Below are 24,056 nucleotides of genomic sequence, written 5' to 3' on the forward strand. Positions count from 1 at the left end.
ACACAACTCATTAAGTTTAAGGTATAAACCCAGAGTTTTCTTTTCCTTGTACTGCTATGCCATAATGCCGTAAAGAAAAAAAATGTATAAATACTTCATGTAGGTTGCGAACTGTACACTTTCGGACTAAAATGTAATGGGCGATGTTCAAGTCAATGCAAGGGTTGGAAGTGTGACCCAGAAAATGGTAACTGCTTGTCCTGTTATGATGGCTACAAAGGTTCTAATTGCAGCACTCGTAAGAACCAGTTTTTCCATCAGTCGAATGTCTAGAGAATACATTTTTTTAATTAAGTGAACGCACCTTTTACGTGTAGCACATGTAAATTATTACATTAATACTAGAAAATAGTAAACTATTCTGTAATGTTGTTCTCATCTGTTTTGTATTTTATTTCATAGCTTGCGATGAATACCATTTCGGAGAAAGATGTCTCAACCAATGCTCATCTAACTGCATGGATTCAAAATGCAACAGAACTAACGGAAATTGTTTCCGATGTTACAATGGTTTCCAAGGTCCCACTTGTTTACAGCGTAAGGACAATAAATGCCGCTTGTTAGCATTTTACGGACCAAACAAAATAAATAATATATTTATCAGTTTTAGTATAAAATAGAAGTAACAAAACGTATCGACACACATATTTTCGGGTTAGAGAAATTATAAATTTGATTATGACTGTTATTACAAAATGTGTTTTTATAGTTAAAATTCAATACGTACTTATAGAGTCCTTGATTTTGTAGCAATAGATCTATACTACAGTATCAAACGTGAGACAACGTAACCCCAAATAAAACTGCTAATCTACTTCTGAGGTAACAACCACTACTGTTCTTAGATCTCAGCCAATCTGGGTTGCATGTTATGTAATTTATGGCCCTCATGGTCCAGCAGGGAAGTTATCAGACACATGATGATGCTTCCCCCTCAACTTTCTTATGTACATGATACCCAGCCCCCACCTGCTTCGAACCCATCATAAAACCTCATCTCTTTGTAGGTAACATAGATTGCTGCTCATAAATATCAGCTAACCAGTGATAGCATCTCTTAAGTAATGTTTTACCCTCAGGGTCTAGCAGGGAAAAAAAGGGGAAATCAGTATCGCTGATTTGCTTCTAAATTTAGCTAAGCTCAGTCCCCTATCAGATACACATTACTGTAATTAGACACATAATTCGTAGGCCTAAGAAATTTATTAAAGCCTTCTACAAAAATATCAGCTACTTTTAAAATTTAATTTAAGTAACAGCTTCTAGATCTAATTCTAGTTATACAATCTGTTTCAATTTCAGATAATTCCGTTTGCTAAACAAAATTATTAGAATATAGTACTAGATTCTAGATCTAGAGATATTTACATTTTTTATCAGGCCTACTAGGCCTATTTTTAAATTTATTATTGGTGTATTTTGAATCGAAAATTTGTCTAATTTTTGCAATTAAATTAATTAATTTTGTAATTAAATTCAATTAAATAAGTAGATTCTAGATTATATGTCTACTTAGTGGTGCAGTCACTCTAAATCTAGATCTAATTTTGTTTACAACATGATTACATTGAGAGCCAGATTCTGGATCAAAACTTTTAAATAAATATTCCTATTAAATTTGATTTTTACGTTTTACTTTGGTCTATTGGTATTAAGATTTGTGAAGGTCGAGCATATTTGTTTTATTAATAGTTGTCTTTCGTTAATTAAAATGAAGTTTATTGTTTACTGTCCCTACCAAAAACAAAGTGCCAAGAATATATTCGCATTTTATTTGCCGCTGCTTCACAGCGCTGCAATAAATATTGGCTAAAAATTGACAGTGTCTACGTTCTGTTGTCTGCCGATATCTATCACTTTGGTTTAATATAGCCCTTGGCAGTCGAAATAAAGTAATTCCTATAGATCTGCCACTTCGAGTATCACAACCTTTTACAGCGCAGACTGTAATTTTGAATTAGGACCTGTACACCGCGATGGAGTCCGCAAGGACTCTTGAGCATTCTTAATTTTGTGAATTAATATTCAGTTTTTGTAAACGCATTTGATTGTTTTATGTTTGTTCGGATTTATTTTGTTTAGTGTTTTTATGGTCTACATTAGTTAACATCCGTTTATAGTCTACGTTAGTTAATATCAGTTTACTGTATGTATTTGTTAATACTAAATTATATTACATTTAACATATATTTTAAAGCTTGCTATCAACATCGTTATGGTCAAGGCTGTATAGAACATTGCGGCCTTTTGTGTTTCAATCAGTTGTGCAACCACGTCACAGGAGACTGTAACAGCTGTGTGGCAGGTAGAGCCGGGGCCAAGTGCACTGAAGGTGATGTTTTCTTTAAAGAAAAGTTACATTTTGCACCATTCTGTATTACTTTATGTTAACTGTCTCGATTTTGTTTTCTTTTGATATTCTTATTGAATAAACTATTTTAGACTGTCCCGTATACACCTACGGGCTAAATTGTACGAACAAATGTTCAGACAACTGTGCGGTTGATGGCAGATGTGACCCAGCTAACGGGACTTGTTTACATGGTTGTGTTGCTGGTTATCATGGAGAGAAGTGTAGTCAAAGTAAGATTTGGAGGTTGAATATCATTTCTTTCAGTTTTTAAGTTAAATTCATATTTTGTTTTACTTCTATAAAAATTCAACTCACACGCAAGAAGAAGTAACAAACAAGATTCTAATAATATTCTTTATTTGTTTAAATAATAGTTTCTTGATAGCATTGCTGAAAAAAAATTAAAAAACATTGCAATGCAATTGTAAAAAAATAATATTTTAAAAAATCATTATATTCTGTTTATTAGGCTTCCTAATTTTCAGCATGTGATAATGGGAAGTACGGAGAAAATTGCTTGAACAACTGTAGTTTTATGTGTGTTGTAAATGCTACTGACGAGGTGTGCAACAAAGTTAACGGGACATGTCTGATTGGCTGTAGAAAACCATTCAGCATTGCGGATGACGTCTGTAGCTTATTCTGGGGTAAGTTATGCTTACAAAAGTAGGCATATACTTTGCTTAAAGATATGTAGTGTTTAAAAAGAACGCGTATAGAATTGAAAGGTAATTTCAATTATATTTAATAATTTATAAAAATACTTAATATTACAGAGTGGGTACCTGATCCACCTATAACAATAAAAAATTCAAATATTTTAAATAAAGTTCCATTCATTATTTTGAAAATAACTCAAAAATTATAACTTGATATATAGATGTAGAACGAGACTGTAACAAAAACAAAACACTTTAAAAAATATTACGTCTTCAGTTTACTTTTACATCATGTACATCCTGGTGCGATTTCATCAATTTTCCATTTGTGTAAGATACACTTATTATATATCTCATAGCTGCCTTATAAATTATATATATATATATGTTCATGTTTATTTAGTGTGAGGCAATTGATGGCTTGCTTTTAATTAGAGTATACTGTGTACCAGAAATAATTAAAATGCTAACCAACGGTTCCCTTTGAAGTGGATGCCATTTTTCCCGAATAATATCCCCTTATAGAGTCTCAACTTTGGGTAAATACTTTCTCTTCAAGTGAGGTCTAAGCTCTACATTCTCAGTCGTGAAAATTGTCTAATACGGTCAAGCAATATTTTACTTGGGGTCCCTATCCTAGTGCCCAATACTTGCTTTAGAAACTTACAAAATCTTTATAAGAAAATACTGACTAAATCTTGATGAAAGTAATATAGTGGTGTGTTAATACATTTTATACATTTGAAATTGAAAAACAGTTAAACATTGCACGAAATGTGTAAATAGTTATACATAACAAAAGTTAAACAAACCCATACCCATAAATTAGTAGTTAAACTTTAATGTACAGATTACAAGAAAGGTGTAACATATTAAATACTTTTTATTACCTACCTTTTGTGTTGCTTACAATAGAAATTGATCTAACGTGATGTCTTCTTTTTATAGAACGGTTATTGTCGGTTTTGGTCGTTTACATTGTATTTTTATTTTGTTTGAATTCGAAGTAAGTTCAAAAGGTGAGTTTATCAAAATAAATTTAAAACATCCCTACTTCCTTTTTAAAATATTTTTAGTTTGGTTTTTTAATTAAATTTATTTTGCCATAGTGATATTAACATTACATTATATAAAATAAATGTGTAATTAAAAATGATACACAGTCGCTTTGATAATTTATAAATTAAATCTAAGTGTAATACTAACATCTCGTTAAAATTCATGTGATCTTAATTTAAACCTCAAAAGCACACTTAAAATGTAACAACTCTAATCTCAACATTAGAGTAAGTTCACTTATAAAAATTATAATGATCTTGTCTTTGGGCTTTTGATAATTCTATGCCACTTGTACATATATATATATACACATATATATATATATATATATATATATATATATATATATATATATATATATATATATATATATGTATATATATACATATGTACATATATACATATATATATATATATATATATATATATATATATATATATATATATATATATATATATATACATATATATATATATATACATATATATATATATACATATATATATATATATATATATATATATATATATATATATATATATATATATATATATATATATATATATATATATGTATATTTATATATATATGTAAATATACATAACATACTTACTTAAAAAGTTAAATGTATATATTGTTTTGACATTTGTGAATAGAGCATCGTATACATAAATCATCAAGTTTATAATAATAACTTGATTTAATACACATACATCTATCTTAGTTCAAAAAGAGGTTCATATTCTAAATTAAATTGTTTAATAGATAAGAACGATGGCCATATTTAACCATTCAAATAATTAAAATACTTCATGCACATTAAATGTTTGCAGGGGAACTTACCCAGTCAGAAAACAGCACACATCAAACAATGTTTATCTCACTTAGTGTGCTTGTCGTCGCAGTTGCTGCAGTTCTTGTGATAATCTTTATCGTTACAAGGTATAGATATGCTTGCTGTATTTTGTTCTAGGCTGATTTTCAAAATATTTATCATTAAAATGTGAACACCCGATCATAATTTAATAAATGATTACAATTAATGTAATTAGATCTATTTTTAAAATGTTTACGTAGAAATAATGCCGTTTTATAAATTAGTTAAGGAAATAAGTGATCTTGTAGAACCTATTCGCAATGTTTGTTTTACTAAGTTATTTGAATTTTATTCAGTTACTTTATCTATTTATTATTATGCTGATTAGGATTTACATAATATTCTGTGAATATATACATTTTAAACAGGTATATGAGAAATGTGTTCTACCAGTGCACTGAAGCTGAATGCTAGCTTAATCCACCTTTATTATAGACAATATTGTATGCTTGAGTTAAAGATTATATAAGTTTCTTAACAACGGGATATGAAGAGATTTTGTAGCCTTCACTAGGCCCCAGCGCCCTATGTGCGACTAACGTAAATCAGATACCGATTAGAGCTTGGTGGAATTAGTCCGATCCAAACTCTAGACATTTGGGTTAGTAGTCAGGCGCTTTAACACACTGTCCCTATATTTATATATACATACATTTATATGCATATACTTTGTGAAGACAAACAGCATATCTTTCAAACAACATATGTCTTTCATTTTACAGACGGAAACGGAACATAAAGACAGATAATGAGACAGACGTTAAATTAGAAACTTTAGAAAATGTAACAGCCAAGAATTTAACTGAGGAGTATAATCAAGGTATAATGTTAGAATGAATGTATACTCTGAGCGAACATTTATTCACACGTTGATCACGAGTGTGTTAGGCTATATGGACTCCAGGGCGTGAGTTGCTTTAGGGTCGACACCAGGCTCTGGTTGTAGATCAAATACCTGCTGTAAACGAATGGATTACAGTGGATGCAAGAAATGCTCAATCCTACTTAATAATTATGTCTGCTTCTGTTTAATAGATTGCACATGATTATTTATGAGAAGTTAAGTAGAAAACTATATTAAAAACCGATACGTCTATATATAGACCTATATATAGCCTATACATATGTTTGTGTGCTTTTATAATATACATATGTACATATATATATGTTGTCGTCATATACCCTATAACGCTTTTACAGAAGAGAAGTCAATTGGAACAAGTCCTAGTACGTTTAAAAGCAAAACCTTGATAGAGGGTGATAGCAAAGTGATTGCGCTTGGTACATTATTTGATTTCATAAAAACACATCAAAGTGACTTCTTTGTTGAGGAATTTCAGGTTTGATTATTTTGTAGTTTATTGTGATTGCAATATATTTTCAATTATTTCCTTTAAATCTACATTGTGTCATAATGTGTTCTTTAATTTTGGTATAGATTAAATGGAAAATAAAATAAAATGTGTGGAATTCAAGATTTGTGGCAATATATTTTAATCATATACTTGACTAGATACATTTTGTAGTTTTTTGCTTATAAAATTACATTGACCTTCTTTATTATATATGTTCAAGTTTCAATATATATATATATATATATATATATATATATATATATATATATATATATATATATATTAATTGCAAATACCTTAAATATATTTACTGAATACATATATTATATGTATTCAGTAAATATATTTAAGGTATTTGCAATTAATTGAAAGATGATTGTTTTTATGTATATTTGCAACTTAGGCCTACTATTATTAATGTCAATTTTGCAGAATATACCATCAGCTAAAAATGTGAATATGGCCGTTGGATTGAGCGATGAAAACAAAAACAAAAACAGATACAAAAACATCTGCGCCTGTACGTGTGCTACAGAATATGTACCAAGTTTTTATAAAACGTTACATTTGGAAGTTAAATTTACCCATTGCTTAAAATATTACGTATTTAATACAAGTAGAGATTATATTTTCACTCAAGATCTGCTTCCAAGGCACTATATTTATTTTCTGCAGATGACCATTCCAGAGTTCATCTTGAAATCAACACTTTAAAAAATGAAGGAGACTATATAAATGCTTCGTATATTGAGGTAATCAGAACATAAAATTTAAAAAAAAATATCTGTTCTTCAAGTAAAAGTATACCTTTTTCATTGATTGCACATTACGTAGTTATTTCATTGTAAAAAAAGCAGTATAATATTATAACATAACTTTTTAATGCCCACTTCCCTACTATTTTGCAGGGATACAATAACAAAGACAAATTCATTGCGTCACAAGGTATTTGTTCTGATTTTTACATTGATTATTTTGAGTTTTACTATTATGTAGCAATCATGTTAACGATTATTATGTTTCGATTATAACTCGGAGGCCAGATGTTATTTTACACAAAATACCCGAAAGTTTAAGAATTATTTAACGCTACTTATATTCATCAGTATTTAGAAAAATCATATTTGTTACTAATGAAAATACATCATGTCTTTTGTAAGGTATTTTGTGAGAGTGTGTAAAGTTTCCGTTTCAAACCTGACGGTCTATGGGCAGTGTTTCTTCCAGACTTTTTTCTCCGGGGGGGGGGCACTTGAAATCTTCGGGGGGGCGGTAAACTTTCTTCGGGGGGGGGGGGGCGGACACTGTTAAAAGTATATATTTTCTATATAAATTATATAAATTTCGTTTCGTTCGGGGGGCGGTAAAAATTTTTCGGGGGGGGGGGGGGGGCTTTGCCCCCCCCGAAGAGATGCCTGGAAGAAATTCTGTCTATGGGGCAAGTGAAGTAGAGTGACCTCGGCATATGAAGAGATAGTGTGGTCAGCACTATGCCCAGCCGCCTTTACTTTCCCTAACGTGAGTTAGGTACCCATCAGAGCTGGGTGGACTCAGGGACAGTCTACTGACTTGAACCGGGATTCGAACTCGAGACTTATAGGTTAGCAGTCCAGTTCTCTACCGCTAGACCCCTACGTCCCTTATGAGTGTGTGTGCTTTTGACTTATTTAACAGAAATGCCATTTTAGACGACTATTTTCACTTTATTAATGCCATGTAATGACAAAAGTCTTTATAAGAACTTATTATTTGTACCGAGCACTGATTGGTGCCACTGAAATAACTTTACAGTTAAGGCAAGTTAGTGATCTTAAATTATATTGACATAATTATATAACTTTGATGTTTCAACTTAACACTAAATCACTAGGACCGAACAATGTGATGTTGAATGATTTTGTGAGAATGCTGTGGGAACAGAATGTCGAAGTCGTAGTTATGCTGACAAATTTAATTGAAGAAGGAAAGGTAGGTATTGACTGTTAGACTAGATTTTGTGTGCAGTATATTATAAATAGCCATCTCAACTGAAAGATACAAATATGAAATTAAATGTTAATGTAAATTTTAAAAATATACAAAATAGATGCTCCATAAGAATAGTAATGCGCATACCTATTTTATAAATAGTGGGCAAAAGAGCATTAAATTGAGCCCACCATTATAATTTAACTTGGGTATTACAAACAAGACAAAATAATAAAGACAAAAGTGTATTTGTACATATTAAGAAGACATTGTGTAGATGATATGTTGATATGGTCATAATGAGCAAACATAATACAATTTTAACGTACTTATTTAGTTTGCGTATAACAGCAACAATCAAGACCTTCACAAAATAAACATGTAAAACATCTTTTGTCTTTGATGTTGAACTTAACAGTCCTACCATATTTTAAAAAAATATTAAGTTAGAGTTAATGTTGACTTTTTATATTAATTGTATTCCCGCGCCATAAGTGTCAAGATTGCTTGCTGCTTAAATTTAACTCAATAATTTATGTTTAAGGTAAAATGCGAACGCTACTGGCCAGAAAAAGAATCCACAATGTTTGGGGACATTAAAGTAGAACTGGCCTCTACACAAGTGTTTGCTGACTACACTATTCGAAAATTAGAACTCAAAAAGGTATTTTTCTCGCATGATTAAAAGCGCATTATAGCTGTAGAAAGTAAGCATACACAAAGGAATATTATGCCATGTAATACATAAGTGTTGTGAGAATATTTTCAATCACGAATGTTGACATGTCTTATGTTAAATCAATAAGTTGACTAATTTGTGTAAAATGTTGGATCATCAATATTTGATCTCTCGCCTGCTAAGCCGACAAGTGTAAATGAAATCTTCAACCATTACATGTGTAACAATTTACTGAGAGTTAAAACGTTTGAACAAAATAAAAATCGCGTTGCTTCAAACATATAGTATAATTTCAATATGATGTACCATAACATGCAACACGTGATGCACATATAAACTTTAAGCAATGTGGTTTTCATGTTTAAAACTGTTTTTTAACTAACGAAAGAAACGCCAGCCTGTTCACACCTTGACCCATTTCCACTTCACGTCTTGGCCGGATCAAGGTGTGCCATCAAACCCCTGGGGTCTGGTTGACTTTGAGCAGAGAGTGGCTTTAGAGAGTACGTCCAGGCCAGTTGTTGTTCATTGCAGGTACTAAACACCATTTTAGCATTTTAGTAAGCATTGAACTGCCCTAGAGATTAAATATTAAAGCTTTCATATTAGATATTCACAAATAAATTGCTTAAAATACCAGCCAAAATCATAGGAGTTAGATACTTTTCACGTTATATACGAATTTTGTTTTTTTACCATTTTACTGTTTTAATTACTTTTCTAGAGCTGGTTGTATTATCATTTACCAAATAATCGATTGCAAGAAGATGTTGTTTCATGTTTCACAGTGCTGGCGTTGGAAGGACAGGTACATTTATAGCCTTGAGAAACGTGATCAAAGAAGCCGAGGACACAGGGAAGATTAATTTCTTCAACACAGTAGCCAAACTCAGACAAGACAGAGTGCTGATGATTCAGACAGCTGTACGATACTTCTATTTTATTCCCTGGTTTTTATGTTACTGTTTTTTTTACTTCTGTATTCTTACACCAAAAAAAAAAAGTAAATGTTTCCAGATAGTAATATAAAGACTAGAAAAAATGTATAAAATAAACAACAAATATATTTTACATGTTCTAAAAGTTTTCCAATAAATTATAAACGTAAACCGTAAAAAAAATTGCCTATGTCCTTAAAGCATGTTTTAATAGAATGTTATGTGTAATAGGGTCAGTACGAGTTTCTCCACCGAGCTGCCCAGGTAGCACTGTGTTGTCGTGACACCACCATAACTCTACAAGACATTCCAGCTCGTCTTCAACTCCTGCAGCAGAAAACTATATCAGGACAAACCAACTTAGAGAAGGAATTTACTGTAATTATTGTGTTTACCTTATTAAAATTGATAGCGTAATACAAAATATGTATTTCTTTTTTTTAAATCTTTAGTAATTACAAATACCAAGTACTATTAAAATCCCTTTTATCTAACACAGCAATTATTTCGAATGCATGCATATATCAAGATACTTTGTATAGATGGGTGGACTCTTGGAATGCCAATTTACAATTATTATTCAAGAACGTGTATTTGTATTGGATACTGACTTAGTTTTTTTGTAGTCTGTTTCAGCCATCTGCTCAGATCTAGAGAACAAATACAAAGAGACGAACACAGAACAGGAAGACACAGTGTACCAGAACAACATGCCTGAGCCAAACAGAGACAAGAACAGGGTGGTGGGGATTATCCCAAGTACGTCATAGATAATACACTGAACAGCTCTCAAAACTGATGTAGCTACCTAACGATGCTCACAAACATATTTTTGTATTTTACATTTCAACCATGTATACTTTATTGTACGAGCTATTTAAATACCATATAAATTACACATTATAAATTATGTACCATTACAAGAACAATGGAATGCGCTTACAAATAGCTAATGTAATTAGTATGTGTAGGTCATTTCAAAATAAATACATCGATTAAGAAAGTTAATAATAATTAATACAAGTTCAACCCTTTTCATAAGCCTATGTTGTGTTAAGTGGCGGCAGGATATGGCGTTTACAGTTAAAATAATAATATATTCCACTCTTAAAACAATAGTTTTTTTGTTTACATTTTCAGAGAAAGAATACCGAGTTTTCCTTTCATGTGAGTCTCCTTCAATGGACGACTATATCAACGCAGTGTTTGTTCCTGTACGTAATTCTTATAAATATATATACATAATTGTAGCATTTTAGCGCGGTCAATAGCGAAAATAAATAAAAAAATTTTCATATATCATGAAAATTAAATTATGTATACATGTTCAGATACCATGAATGTTTACATTAACAACAAGACAATGTCACTTTGCAACAATAGTTAGCAAACACCAGCAAGAGTTTCTTATGAAATGTTTACATTTTCCAGAGTTTTACAAAACGAGAGAGCCATATTTTGACACAGCTACCAATGCCAACAACAGTCATTAATTTCTGGAAAATGGTTGTTCAGTACAAAGTGTCTTTGATTGTAGCATTCCAAAGCGATACCAACAAAAATGATGAGGTAATTCACATCTAGGCATATAGCTGCTATTTCTAAATGTGCGCTTTATCCTTTAGTTTCTCTTACTTCCAAAAAAAGTTTAGTTTCATTCATTCATGAAACGTTTTTATTTGACTTGTAAAGTTATTTATTATGCAGTAGCATTCAATGGTTAAAGTCCTTCTATACATGTTCCTATTTCAGACCATTGGCCAGTATCTTCCCGCAAACGTTACTGTACAACTCGTATGTGGCCCCTACACAATCCACACAGGTCAAGTACACACTGGCAATGTGTGGGAGGAGTTAGAGGTTTCAATCAAACCCACATCAAAGACACAGGTATCTGTAATACGTCATTGCTAGGTCCTACTATTTCACAATAACCAATACACGTATAATTTTAACTCGATGATTGAACACTATGCTGCACACTTGTTATACAATCTGCATTGTAAAGTAAACAAAAATAATCGGCAAATGTTCAAAGATAACATTTATTAAAAAACTTTAGACAAGCATATTGTTGTAAATAACAGGGTACCGTTGTCCACAAACTGACTCACATGAACATCTTCGCCCCTCACCTCAACGCAAGAGATCTGCTCACACTGACCGCACACGCACGGTCAAAGTATTCGTGTTCACAGGACAAGGTACTCTTCATGTGCAGGTACGCTGTTGTACACACTACTACACTTTACTATAAATCTACTTATCGATATCATAACTGCTATACCTGCCATACATCTATTTCTTATGTTTCGTAACTACACCATTATTTTGGTTTACAGAGTTTCTTCCAGGAATTTCTTCTATCGCCCCCGCTCCTCACCCACCCCCCTCCGAACGAAATGAAATATATAAAACATACTTCTACCAGTGTCTGCCCCCCCCCCCCCCAACAGATAATGTTGTCCGGCCCCCTAACCCCCCCCCCCGCCCGAAATTATCAAGTGCCCCCCAGAGGAAAATATTCTGGAAGAAACACTGTAGGTTTAATGCTGACAAAGCAATTCAAAGAAACTCCCACAACGTATCTATCCATCTCCACATCATCTAATATAAAACATGTTTGATTCCACGACTGTAGGGACGGTGCTGGACTTTGTGGTCTGGCCTGTGTGCTGGGTCAGCTGCTAGACAGGGCTGACCACGACCAACGTGTCTGTGTTCCTCTGGTGGTTGGTTCACTCAAGTGTGTCAGACCAGAGATCATCCCTAGTGTGGTGAGTGTCGTCACTCTAAGGGTGGTGACAGTGTTAGTGGGGACATCCGTAGTGTGGTCACTCTAAGGGTAGTGGCTGTGTTAGTAGGGACATCCGTAGTGTGGTGAGTGTAGTCATTCTAAGGGTGGTGGATGTGTTAGTGGGGGATATACGTAGTGTGGTCACTCTAAGGGTAGTGAATGTGTTAGTGGGGGACATCCGTAGTGTGGTCATTCTAAGGGTAGTGGCTGTGTTAGTAGGGACATCCGTAGTGTGGTGAGTGTGGTCACTCTAAGGGTAGTGGTTGTGTTAGTGGGGGACATCCGTAGTGTGGTCACTCTAAGGGTAGTGAATGTGTTAGTGGGGGACATCCGTAGTGTGGTCATTCTAAGGGTAGTGGATGTGTTAGTAGGGACATCCGTAGTGTGGTCACTCTAAGGGTAGTGGCTGTGTTAGTAGGGACATCCGTAGTGTGGTCATTCTAAGGGTAGTGGCTGTGTTAGTAGGGACATCCGTAGTGTGGTGAGTGTGGTCACTCTAAGGGTAGTGGCTGTGTTAGTGGGGGACATCCGTAGTGTGGTCACTCTAAGGGTGGTGACAGTGTTAGTGGGGACATCCGTAGTGTGGTCACTCTAAGGGTAGTGGCTGTGTTAGTAGGGACATCCGTAGTGTGGTCACTCTAAGGGTAGTGGATGTGTTAGTGGGGGACATCCGTAGTGTGGTCACTCTAAGGGTAGTGGCTGTGTTAGTAGGGACATCCGTAGTGTGGTGAGTGTAGTCATTCTAAGGATGGTGTATGTGTTAGTGGGGGACATCAGTGTACAGTTTTTTTTAAAGTCTTGTTATATGCTGAAAGCTTGCTTTTTGTAATATAAGCATTTGATTATTGCTTATGTGGATAGTTTTGTGAGAAAATGAACTACACGTATATAGTGTATGTTTTAACTAGCAAAGCTATAATTAGTGGGTCTTTTTTAAAGAAACAAATTTAAAAAAAAATTAACATTGTGTATTCTAAAGGATCAATACAGATTAATTTACGAAGCACTACAGATGTACAATGAAACAAGCGCCACCTCAAATAATTTCGAACAGATCAAGCAAAGGGAGCTAAAAACGTCTCAAGAAGACGAACATGTTTATGCCAATTACTAGATTAATTCCCTTCAAATAAAAACCATCAGAAAACCAGGTAATCTACATGAGTAGGCCCTACACATTAGTGCTGTGTGTTGTCAAGTCGAACAAACCAACCTACTTGCTCCAATATAGATTCAATCATAAAAGTGAAGCAATTGCTTATTTGTATAGACATACTTTTACACATTCACTTATGCTTTTTGTATATCGTTGCGTTGTTGTTAAATCGCCCTATAAGTAGTTCGCACTCTTCATTTAAAATACTATCGAATTTAACATAAATATATATCTCCATGTAACAAAAAGTTTACAGATCAGTAATGAGGTAAATAAAATGTGGCAGTAAAAATATGTTTACTTACACGTCTTTCGTTTGTTTTATAAGTAAAGCATGTGCTAGGTTAAAAGATGTCCCCTTTATCCTTGTTAAATGTTTAACATAACCGTCAATGGAAGCGCTTACATTTTTTTCTCCATGAATTTAACTCCTTAATTTTGTTCAGACTGATGCACACAATGCACCCAATGCACATTACAACATGTCATCATAGCGTCAATAGTAAAATGATCTATTTATTCAATATTAGTTACACTGTGATTTGTAAGGAGGCGATATTCAAAGTAAACATTGTGTTATTAATTGCCAATATTATTAATTTTCAATACGGTCCAGTTTTATTTTTGTTTAGATACTACTCGAATAGTTGCTACTTTGAGTGTGGTTCCGCTTTTTAACAGGAGAGTAATTTTTCTGTACTTTGATAACTCTTGTCGATAAAGTGGTTAGCAGCTCAACAATAAATATTATTCCTATTCGTTGTAGTTTGAACGGTGCAAACAACATTTATAACGTTTTATTTTTGTGTTATTTCACACATTTTTATTATTGATTACATTCTTAATTATTATTTTATTAATTGCATTCTTTTTTTTTGTATTACAATTTTCAAAATAAAACATATATTGCATAAGCCTGATTGTTCTTCATTACAGTATTCCTTTCAGAGTTTTCTTTCCTTTTTACACTTGATATTTCCGGGGGGGGGGGGGGGGTGGTGGGGGTACGACGACTGTGGGGGTGGGGGGACACTGATGCGTAGTCTTCTATCGCACCCGCCTCACCCCCCCCTCAACCCCCCCACACCCCCCGAAAATATGACTGGATGAAACTCTGCCTTATTATGTGTTTCTCTGGATTACTAAGCAGTTGGGCGGTATCTCAAGTTCTATCAAAAAGGTAGGTCATTCTGCTATTTGCTTAATTGTATCATCAGGTAATTTATTAATATAATGCTTGCGAGGAATTAAAGTGCAATATTTTGTGGTATGAAGAAAACATAACTTGCAACAAATCTGCGAATTCCTTCAACTGTATCACGTGAAAGGAAACTAAATATGGCGACAGCTGTTGATAGATAGGCCTACTAGATTATTTGCCTTTATTGCTGGTTTGAATGTTTTGCTACTGATATGTGAAAGAAGTTTCAAATAATGAATAATCAATATTGTGTAGCAATGGGACCGTATATTAAATATTAATTTTGGTTTGAAAGAGATATATTCAGAAAAACAAAACATATGTTATCAGGCACTAATTAATTCGTGAACATTATTTCAACAAACTAAATCAAGCTGCTGATAGTTTTAATTAATTGTTTTTATATTTTATTCCTCAAAAAAAACTGTTCTGACACAATCAAGGTTTTACATCGCCAGTGCATGTATAAAGTAGCAGCATCGCTTACTTTCCGTTGTTCAAACTTCTTACTCTGTTGTTACCCCCATCTGTTAATAAACAGTGACAAACGGTACGTCTAATCGAATTACAAAATCATAAATAGAAGAAATATAATGGGAAAAAATGGGGTTTAATGTTACACTATGTGTGAACGCTGATACATAGGAATAATTAAACATTTAAAAATGGAACTTCTAAGCTAATCAGGAAATCAAAAAATGAGTCAAAATGGGGTTATATGCTCTATGGGACTAATTAAACATTTAAAAAGGAGTCAACTTAAAATATCTAATTAATTCAACAATAAAAGGAAAAAGTATATAATTATTCTAGCGAAGGCGTAGCCTAGCGGTTGAGAGCTAAATTGCTAAACTGCATGTCTAGAGTTCGAATCCGGTTTCAAATCAGTAGAACTTCCCTGAGCCTACTCAGCTCTGATGGGTACCTAACTCACGTTAAGAAAACATAGGCGGCTGGGCATAGTGCTGACCACATTATCCCTATGTATGACACGGTCAGTGAAACAGATGAACTCTTCTTCATTAACCCCAATGGTCTTGGGCACAATATGGAAAATTTATATATTGGCGTGATGACCCTGCAAATCTACATGAGTAAGGAAAAAATAAATATATACGTAATTTTAAAAATAGAATAAATTATTGGTCTAAAATCTAAAGAACTACTGCAGAACTGTAGGGCTGTGGTAAAAGATTAAATGCTTTAAATAATGGAAAACAGTTTTCAGTAAAAGAACTCGAATAATATTGAAAATGTTATATTGACTGTTGACTTAATTGCCAAGTATAATCTTTATTTAAATTTGATTTATATGATTTAGTGTTATTTTTGTAATTCTGAAAATAATATTGTTTAACTTAATACTCATAGAATGATATGTTTTATGTATGAAGAAAATTCACGCAATGTAATGTTACTGATATCATACAAGATACGACTGTTAACATGAATTGTGTATACGTGTTGTTGTGTTGTATGAATACTGTGTAGTGTGACTGTGAGATTTTAGTATAAACTGACTGTTGAATTAATGAACGAAACAAGCTATTATTGTTGCATGGTTGTCTGGTCTGGATGTTTTAACACAAGTGAACGACTGAGTTTGATGCTCAAGCGATTAGATAAAATTAAACTAGAACAGATTTACCGGAGTGTGCGAGGATCTCCGACAAAAACACTGTCTAGTGGTGACACTGTGGACATTGGTGATCGTATCAGAGCATCCTTAAACACTAGACATAGCATTAGCCGTGAGTGTTATTAATCAAGAAACTACCTGTTGATGTTTGCTATAATCGGATTTATTTCTTCTGGTGTGGATTCATTGAGTGGCTGAAACTACTCTATGCTATAGACCGCTCAGACGCTAAGTTTGAACAAGTCAATGATCTACATGTGGTAGGCCATCACGGAAGAGATTCGATCTGAGTGTTAAAAATCTATAGTAATACTAGTCATGGGTGGCCTTGATAGGGGTACTGTTAAATACCGTGGTGTCACCAGAATGGTAACTCAAAGAAGTCACCAGTATGGTAACTCAAGGTATCACCAGTATGGTAACTCAAAAATGTCACCAGTATGGTAACCCAATGTGTCACCAATAAGATAACTCAAAGTGTTACCAGTATGGTAACTCAAGGTGTCACCAGTATGGTAACTGAATGTGTCGTCAGCAGTATGGTAACCCAAGGTGTCACCAATAAGATAACTCAAAGTGTTACCAGTATGGTAACTCAATGGGTCACCAGTATGGTAACTCAGGGTGTCACAAATATGGTAACTCAATGTGTCACCAGTGTGGTAACTCAAGGTGTCACCAGTATGGTAACTCAAGGTGTCAACAGTATGGTAACCCAATATATCACCAGGATGATAACCAAAGGTGTCACCAGTATGGTAACTCAAGGTGTCACCAGTATGGTAACTCAAGGTGCCACCAGTATGGTAACCCAATGTGTGACAAGAATGGTAAATCAAGGTGTCACCAGTATGGTAACTCAATGTGTTACCAGTATGGTAACTCAAGGTGTCACAAGTATGGTAACTCAAGGTGTCACACAGGGTTTCACCAGTATGATTACTCAGGATGCCACACAATGTGGTAACCCAGGATGTCACCCTCTGTGGGAGCTAAGTGTTTTACCACGAGTGGTACCGCAGTAAGTTACCCTAAACATTTAGTTTCTCTTTGATGTTACCACATTCTCTTGCCATTTTTTTTATTTGACTAGTTAAAACGGTGTTAATTCGGCTACTTTTATAGATATTCTGTTTGTTATTGAGCCCTAAATTGTTCCACTAGTTACGAAATACACTCCTTTCCAGTTGTAGCAATCACGTTCTGCTAATGTTCTACATACTTGATGAGCTCTATAATTCAACAAGAAACCTACCCTAAACTTATTACCCAGTATTTAACAATGTACCCAGATTGATCAAAAACAAAAGCAGACGATCACGAATGTACCCGCCACCTACCGGGGCAGTTTTGTTCATCCGAGTTGTCGCTACACTCGCTGGTCTTGTTACAGCGAGCTGATTTGGGCACACATTTCATTACACCGGAGCACATCCACTGATTCTCTTGACAAGAATCTAGCAGAATACACAGTTTACATTTAACTAGCAGAAACCATTTATATGTCACACAGTATTTATTTAACTAGCAGAATACATTTATTTATCACACAGTTTACATTTAACTAGCAGAATATATTTATTTATCACACAGTTTACATTTTACTATCAGAAAACATTTTTTTCATCACAAAGTTTTCATTTAAATTTTAACTAGCAGAATACACATTTATTTTTCAGTGTTCTTGAGACAGGTAAACATTTATATAATCACTAATTTTTCAATGCTCTTTCGAGGCTGTGCAAAAATTTTTTTTTATATCTAAACTAACCGTATTTATTAAAAATAAAGCTATCATACATATAATATATTTTAATGGTAGTTTTGTGACGGTAACAGCAAATACAACACTTTTTTTAAGAAAGTGGAAACTAAAATAATTGCTACACTTTATTTACATAACCACCGTAACATTTACATTGCTAAGTACCATCTAAGAAAACTTGAGAGGTGAATAAACTCTACTACTCTTCTCGTTTCTAATGGGAATAATGTATTATATACACAGTTACACAAGTTATTAAAAAATACATTTATGCGATCTAACATAATGATTTATTTCGTTATCGAAGATCAAGGCAAAACAAACCAACAAAGATGTTGGTGCAAACTTTGGGAACCACATACCACTTAGACATATTAGTGACGTCAAGTCTTAGTTTAAACTATGTGAATTCTTGATTTACTGACTTACTGCACTTATAGTGTTTCTTCCAGTTTTTTTTTCCCTTTGGGGGGGGGGGGGGGGCACTGTTAAAAGAATGTGTTTTCTATATAAATTACATTTCGTTCGGAAGAAACACTGTGACACAACAGCGTCATGTCAGTGAAGTCAGGTCAGAGTTTAAGTAAGTAAAGTTCCTTTCAAACCTGACGGTCTATAGGACAAGTTAAGTAGAGTTCACTTGTTTCTGTTACCTCGGCATATGAAGAGATAGTGTGGTCAGCACTTTGCCCAGCCGCTTTTACTTTCCCTAACGTGAGTTAGGTACCCATCAGAGTTTGGTGGACTCAGGGGCGGTCTACTGACTTGAATCCGGATTCGAATTCGAGACTCTAGCTCTCTACCGCTAGACCATTCCGTCAAGTCAGAGTTTAAATGATGTAAATTCCTGACTTACTGCAAGTAGCTTCATCAGAACCGTCATGGCAGTCGTTCACGTTGTTGCAGACCAAGCTTTCACTCACGCACTGCTTCTGATCATAACAGGCGAACTGGTTAGATCCGCATTTTACTAGAACAGAACATGGTATGATTTGTTTAGAGAACTAGGATAGCAAGGAGACACATTAAGTAACATCACATCGCATTAAACACATCAAAACACATCACAATACCTTTACATTACATTACATTACATTACATTACATTACATTACATTACATTACATTACATTACATTACATTACATTACATTACATTACATTACATTACATTACATTACATTACATTACATTGCATTACATTGCATTACATTGCATTACATTACATTACATTGCATTACATTGCATTACATTACATTACATTACATTACATTACATTACATTACATTACATTACATTACATTACATTACATTACATTACATTACATTACATTACATTACATTACATTACATTACAAGAATTCTTGTTAAAAAAAACAACATAAAGCCATATTATATTCGAATTCTGCATTTCAACAGTCTGCCGTGCTAAATGTGCTTAGCTTTTAATTAAACACTTGGAAATGTTAACATAACAAGCCTACCTGCATTGCACGATCTAATGCTAGTCAAAACTAAACAAGCAGTAATTGCAAGGTAAACAATAGCAAAGCGCATGTTTCTTCTAGCTGGTCACAGGTTGTTGTAAGACAACACGGTATGTGGCCGACAGGAGGCTACCTGGCTTTATATAGACTGGCAAATTAGGTCATCGGACGGGGGATGCAGACGATAGGCTAGTGCACGGTCTAACTTGTGAATAGCTTGAGCTTTTAACACAAGGCAGCTTGAAGTTTAATTATAATCAGGTTGAAAATCAGGTTGTAATTTAATTTATGTTTTGTTTATTTTCGTTTTTTCTAATCGATTCCTGCCACAAATACGATTTTATTATAATGCAATATAACTAATATTTCAACAAAAGACGATTCTATCACATTGAAAGGTGGCCAATTACATTTAATTTTATTAAAACTTTGTTTTCTAAATGCTACTGTATCATACAAATTTTGCTTAAATGTAAATCTAATGAAACAAATTAATTAAAATGTTTTTTGTCTTTTAAGATTAGAACCCAATACAATCCATATGTATCAGACACGTATATACACACAGTTTAGAACCCAATACAATACATATGTATCAGACACGTATACACACGTATACACATTTAAATATTTGATTATTGCTTATGTGGATAGTTTTGTGAGATAATGAACTACACATGTAACGTGTATGTTTTAACTAGCAAAGCTATAATTAGTAGGTCTTTTTAAAAGAAAAAAAAAAAATCTATTCTAAAGGATCAATACAGACTTATCTACGAAGCACTACAGATCTATAATGAAACAAGCGCCACCTCAAATAATTTCGAACAGATCAAGCCAAGGGAGGTAAAAACGTCTCAAGAAGACGAAAATGTTTATGCCAATTATGAGGTTAATTTCCTTCAAATAAAAATCATCAGAGAACCAGGTCATCTACACGAGTTGGCCCTACACATTAGTGCTGTGTGTTGTCAAGTCGAACAAACCAACCTACTTGCTCCAATATAGATTCAATCATAAAAGTGAAGCAATTGCTTATTTGTATAGACATACATTTACACATTGACTTATGCTTTTTCATTTTTGTGTTATTTCACAATTTTTATATTTGAATACATTCTTTAAAATTTGTTTTATTAATTGCATTCTTTTTTGTTTTAAATTTTCAAAATAAAACTTATCTTCCATAACCTGATTGTTCTATATTACAGTTTCTTTCATACTTTTTTTTCTCGGGGAAGCACTTGATATTTTCGAGGGAGGGGTGGAATTGATATGAATAAATATCTTCTATTTAAATCCCATTTCGTACGGGGGGTAGTCTTTCTTCGCACCCCTCCCCTCCAAAAAGATGACAGGAATAAACTGCTTCATTATGTTTTTCTCCGTAATAAATAAGCAGTTTGGCGATACATATAGGTCTATGAAAAAGAGAGGTCAGAATGTTGTTTGCTTAATTGCATCTTCAATCATCTGGAGTACAGGTAATTTAATCTAAAACTTACGGTGTCCAGTCAAAAGCCCCCTGGACATAAACCCCTTGGACATAAACCCCCTGGACATAAACCCCCTGGACATAAACCCCCTGGACATAAACCCCCCAACATAAACCCCCTGGACAACACCCCGCGATATAAACCCCCAGGACACCCCCCCCCCCCCCCCCCCGCGACATAAACCCCCTGGATAATAACCCACGGACTGGGGTTTATATATATAATAATAATGATGACGTGAACCAAAAAATAAAAAAAATACATTAAATTAATTTAATTTTTTACAACTAAGAAAATAGTTTCTACCTAAGAAAATGCTATTCGAGATTCACCGGCGGAAGCTTGGTTCATATCCACCTTGGCACACAGAAGCATGGTATAAATACGACATCAAATTTATTTCATCACAAGTATAATTTTCGAAATGGAGTTCGTTCAATCAAATGAAGGCAATTTAAAGGTGATTTTAGGCTATGTTTATGACAAGCAAAAAGATCTGGCGAACGGCGTTGTGTCATTTGAGTGTACCAGAAGACGCAACAAGGCAGAATGCAAAGCAAAAATAAAAATTCATGGTGAACAGCTTGTTGGACGTTGTAATGAACATTCGCATGGACCAGATCCATCTCAACTGGAAGTGTGTAAAGTAGTGCAGCAGATGAAACAACTGGCAGAAGAAACGGAATCAACACCCCAGCAGATCATCACTCAGTCCATTACTACGATTACTGAAGATGCCAAGGCCAAGCTGCCCTCGGTTCCACTCATACAGCGTAACATCAGGCGTCAACGTCAAACGTTAAAACACCCACTGTGTGATCTAAGGAATGTTGATGATATAATCATTCCTGATCAATATAAAATGACACAAGATGGACAACAGTTGCTTCTGTTCGATTCTGGTGCCAACTCAAAAGGTATGATGTTTTTGTTTGGAACCAAGGACAACCTTAGGTTATTGGAGGTTAATCAGCACTGGTTTATGGATGGTGCATTAAAAAAGCTCATGCATTGTTTTCACAACTGTACACAGTCCATGCATTGGTCAATGGACGGACTGTTCCATGTGTTTATGCCTTACTTCAAAACAAAACACAGGAAACATACACATAACTCTTACAGCAGCTAACGATCTTAAACACAAACCTGCAACCAATTTCTATTATAATTGACTTTGAAATGGCTGTGATAAAAAGTGTTGAAAGGGTATTTCCAGAGTGTGAGGTAAAAGGATGTTTCTTCCATCTTAGCCAAAATATATACAGAAAAATTCAGGACTCTGGCCTTAGTGAATTTGCTCTCAAGCTCAGAATGCTACCTGCTTATTTCTTTTGTTCCCATCGAACACTTGAGTTATGCCTTTGAAAAATTATTGGAAATTTTCCCCCAAGAAGCGATAACGATTGCAGACTACTTTCAGGACGACTATATTAGCAGGTCACAACGTCGCGGTCGGAGACAACCTTCCAATGTTTCCACTTGATATTTGGCACATGCACACACGTGCAGAAGGCCATATGCCAAAAACAAACAACTCAGTTGAAGGCTGGCACAGAATTTTACAGTCCCATATGGGATGTTGCCAAACAAATATTTGGAAATTTATTGACTTTATTAAAAAGGAACAATCGCTCCAAGAGGATTATTGTTCACAGATTAATTCAGGTCACTGTTTACCAAAACAGAAATGTTTGTTTTGTATTTATATATTAATTTTGTTTCTCATCATCTTTGGTTTTTCCTTATATAAACCTCAATTGAGGGGTTTTTGTCCAGGGGGTTTATATCGCGTGGGGGGGGGGGGGGGGTTGTCCAGGGGGTTTATGTCGCGGGGGTTTTTTTGTCCAGAGGGTTTATGTCGGGGGGTCTATGTCCAGTTATATCCCTTTATTGCTGGTTTGAATGTTTTGAATACGTGAAATTCGTGAAAATTTATTTTAACAAACAAAACCAATTGTTGAGAAATAGTTTTAATTGATCAAAACTTTACATCTTCAGTGCATGTATAAAGTAGCAGCGTCTCTTACTTGCCGTTGTTCACACTTCCAACTCTGTTGTTATCCCCATCTGTTAATAAACATTGACAAATGGTACGTCTAAGCAATTGCAAAATCACAAATAGAAGAAAAATATTGGGAAAATATGGGGTTCCCTAATACATTATCTGTGAAAACAGATACCTCGGGCTTATTAAACATTTAAAACTGGAACGTCTAAGGTAATCAGCAAATCACAAATAGTAAAAAATATAATGGGGTTCAATACTATATTGTGTGTGAAAGCTGATACATAGGAATAATTAAAGATTTAAAATGAGTCAACTTAAAGTTTCTAATTAACTAAACAATAAAAAGAAAAAGTGTGTAATTATTTTAGGGAAGGCATGGCCTGGCGGTTGAGAGCTAGATTGCTAAACCGCGTGTCTCCTAATCGAATACGGTTTCAAATCAGTAGAACGTCCCTGAGCCTACTCAGCTCTGATGGGTACCTAACTCACGTTAAGAAAACAAAAGGCGGCTTGGCATAATGCTGACACATCATTAACTCTACTTAATCTGCCACAATGCTTTTTGGGAACAATTGGGACAAGATGATATCTTAGCGTGATGGCCAGGCAAATCTACACGA

At 34.1% G+C, this 24,056-nt stretch overlaps 2 protein-coding genes across 2 annotated transcripts in view; one reads left to right on the plus strand and one right to left on the minus strand.

The window, feature by feature from the left end:
• LOC131951611 (uncharacterized) overlaps positions 1-14,336 on the plus strand; it is a 35,182-nt gene extending 20,846 nt beyond the window's left edge. Inside the window, exons 11-33 of the mRNA XM_059313943.1 lie at positions 104-238; positions 403-537; positions 2,198-2,332; positions 2,443-2,583; positions 2,839-3,000; positions 4,906-5,014; positions 5,672-5,769; positions 6,150-6,289; positions 6,737-6,824; positions 6,980-7,056; positions 7,213-7,249; positions 8,175-8,272; positions 8,817-8,936; positions 9,340-9,485; positions 9,740-9,875; positions 10,121-10,267; positions 10,516-10,648; positions 11,030-11,103; positions 11,321-11,458; positions 11,642-11,779; positions 11,977-12,110; positions 12,531-12,666; positions 14,289-14,336. Of these exons, the coding sequence (XP_059169926.1) occupies positions 104-238; positions 403-537; positions 2,198-2,332; positions 2,443-2,583; positions 2,839-3,000; positions 4,906-5,014; positions 5,672-5,769; positions 6,150-6,289; positions 6,737-6,824; positions 6,980-7,056; positions 7,213-7,249; positions 8,175-8,272; positions 8,817-8,936; positions 9,340-9,485; positions 9,740-9,875; positions 10,121-10,267; positions 10,516-10,648; positions 11,030-11,103; positions 11,321-11,458; positions 11,642-11,779; positions 11,977-12,110; positions 12,531-12,666; positions 14,289-14,336 (2,705 nt within the window). The remainder of the gene's footprint in view (positions 1-103; positions 239-402; positions 538-2,197; positions 2,333-2,442; positions 2,584-2,838; positions 3,001-4,905; positions 5,015-5,671; positions 5,770-6,149; positions 6,290-6,736; positions 6,825-6,979; positions 7,057-7,212; positions 7,250-8,174; positions 8,273-8,816; positions 8,937-9,339; positions 9,486-9,739; positions 9,876-10,120; positions 10,268-10,515; positions 10,649-11,029; positions 11,104-11,320; positions 11,459-11,641; positions 11,780-11,976; positions 12,111-12,530; positions 12,667-14,288) is intronic.
• Positions 14,337-15,421: 1,085 nt separating this feature from the next.
• Positions 15,422-19,935, minus strand: LOC131951612 (LDL receptor repeat-containing protein egg-1). Its single transcript, XM_059313944.1, has 4 exons — positions 19,930-19,935; positions 19,304-19,451; positions 18,023-18,139; positions 15,422-15,570 (listed from the first exon to the last, which is right to left on the minus strand). The coding sequence occupies exons 1-4, from the start codon at positions 19,933-19,935 to the stop codon at positions 15,527-15,529; spliced, it is 315 nt and encodes a 104-aa protein (XP_059169927.1). The 3' UTR covers positions 15,422-15,526.
• Between the last annotated feature and the right edge of the window lie 4,121 nt (positions 19,936-24,056).

The sequence above is a fragment of the Physella acuta genome, unplaced genomic scaffold (genome assembly GCF_028476545.2).
Source record: "Physella acuta isolate Inbredline_101_S28 unplaced genomic scaffold, ASM2847654v3 ptg000816l, whole genome shotgun sequence".
NCBI lineage: Eukaryota > Metazoa > Mollusca > Gastropoda > Physidae > Physella > Physella acuta.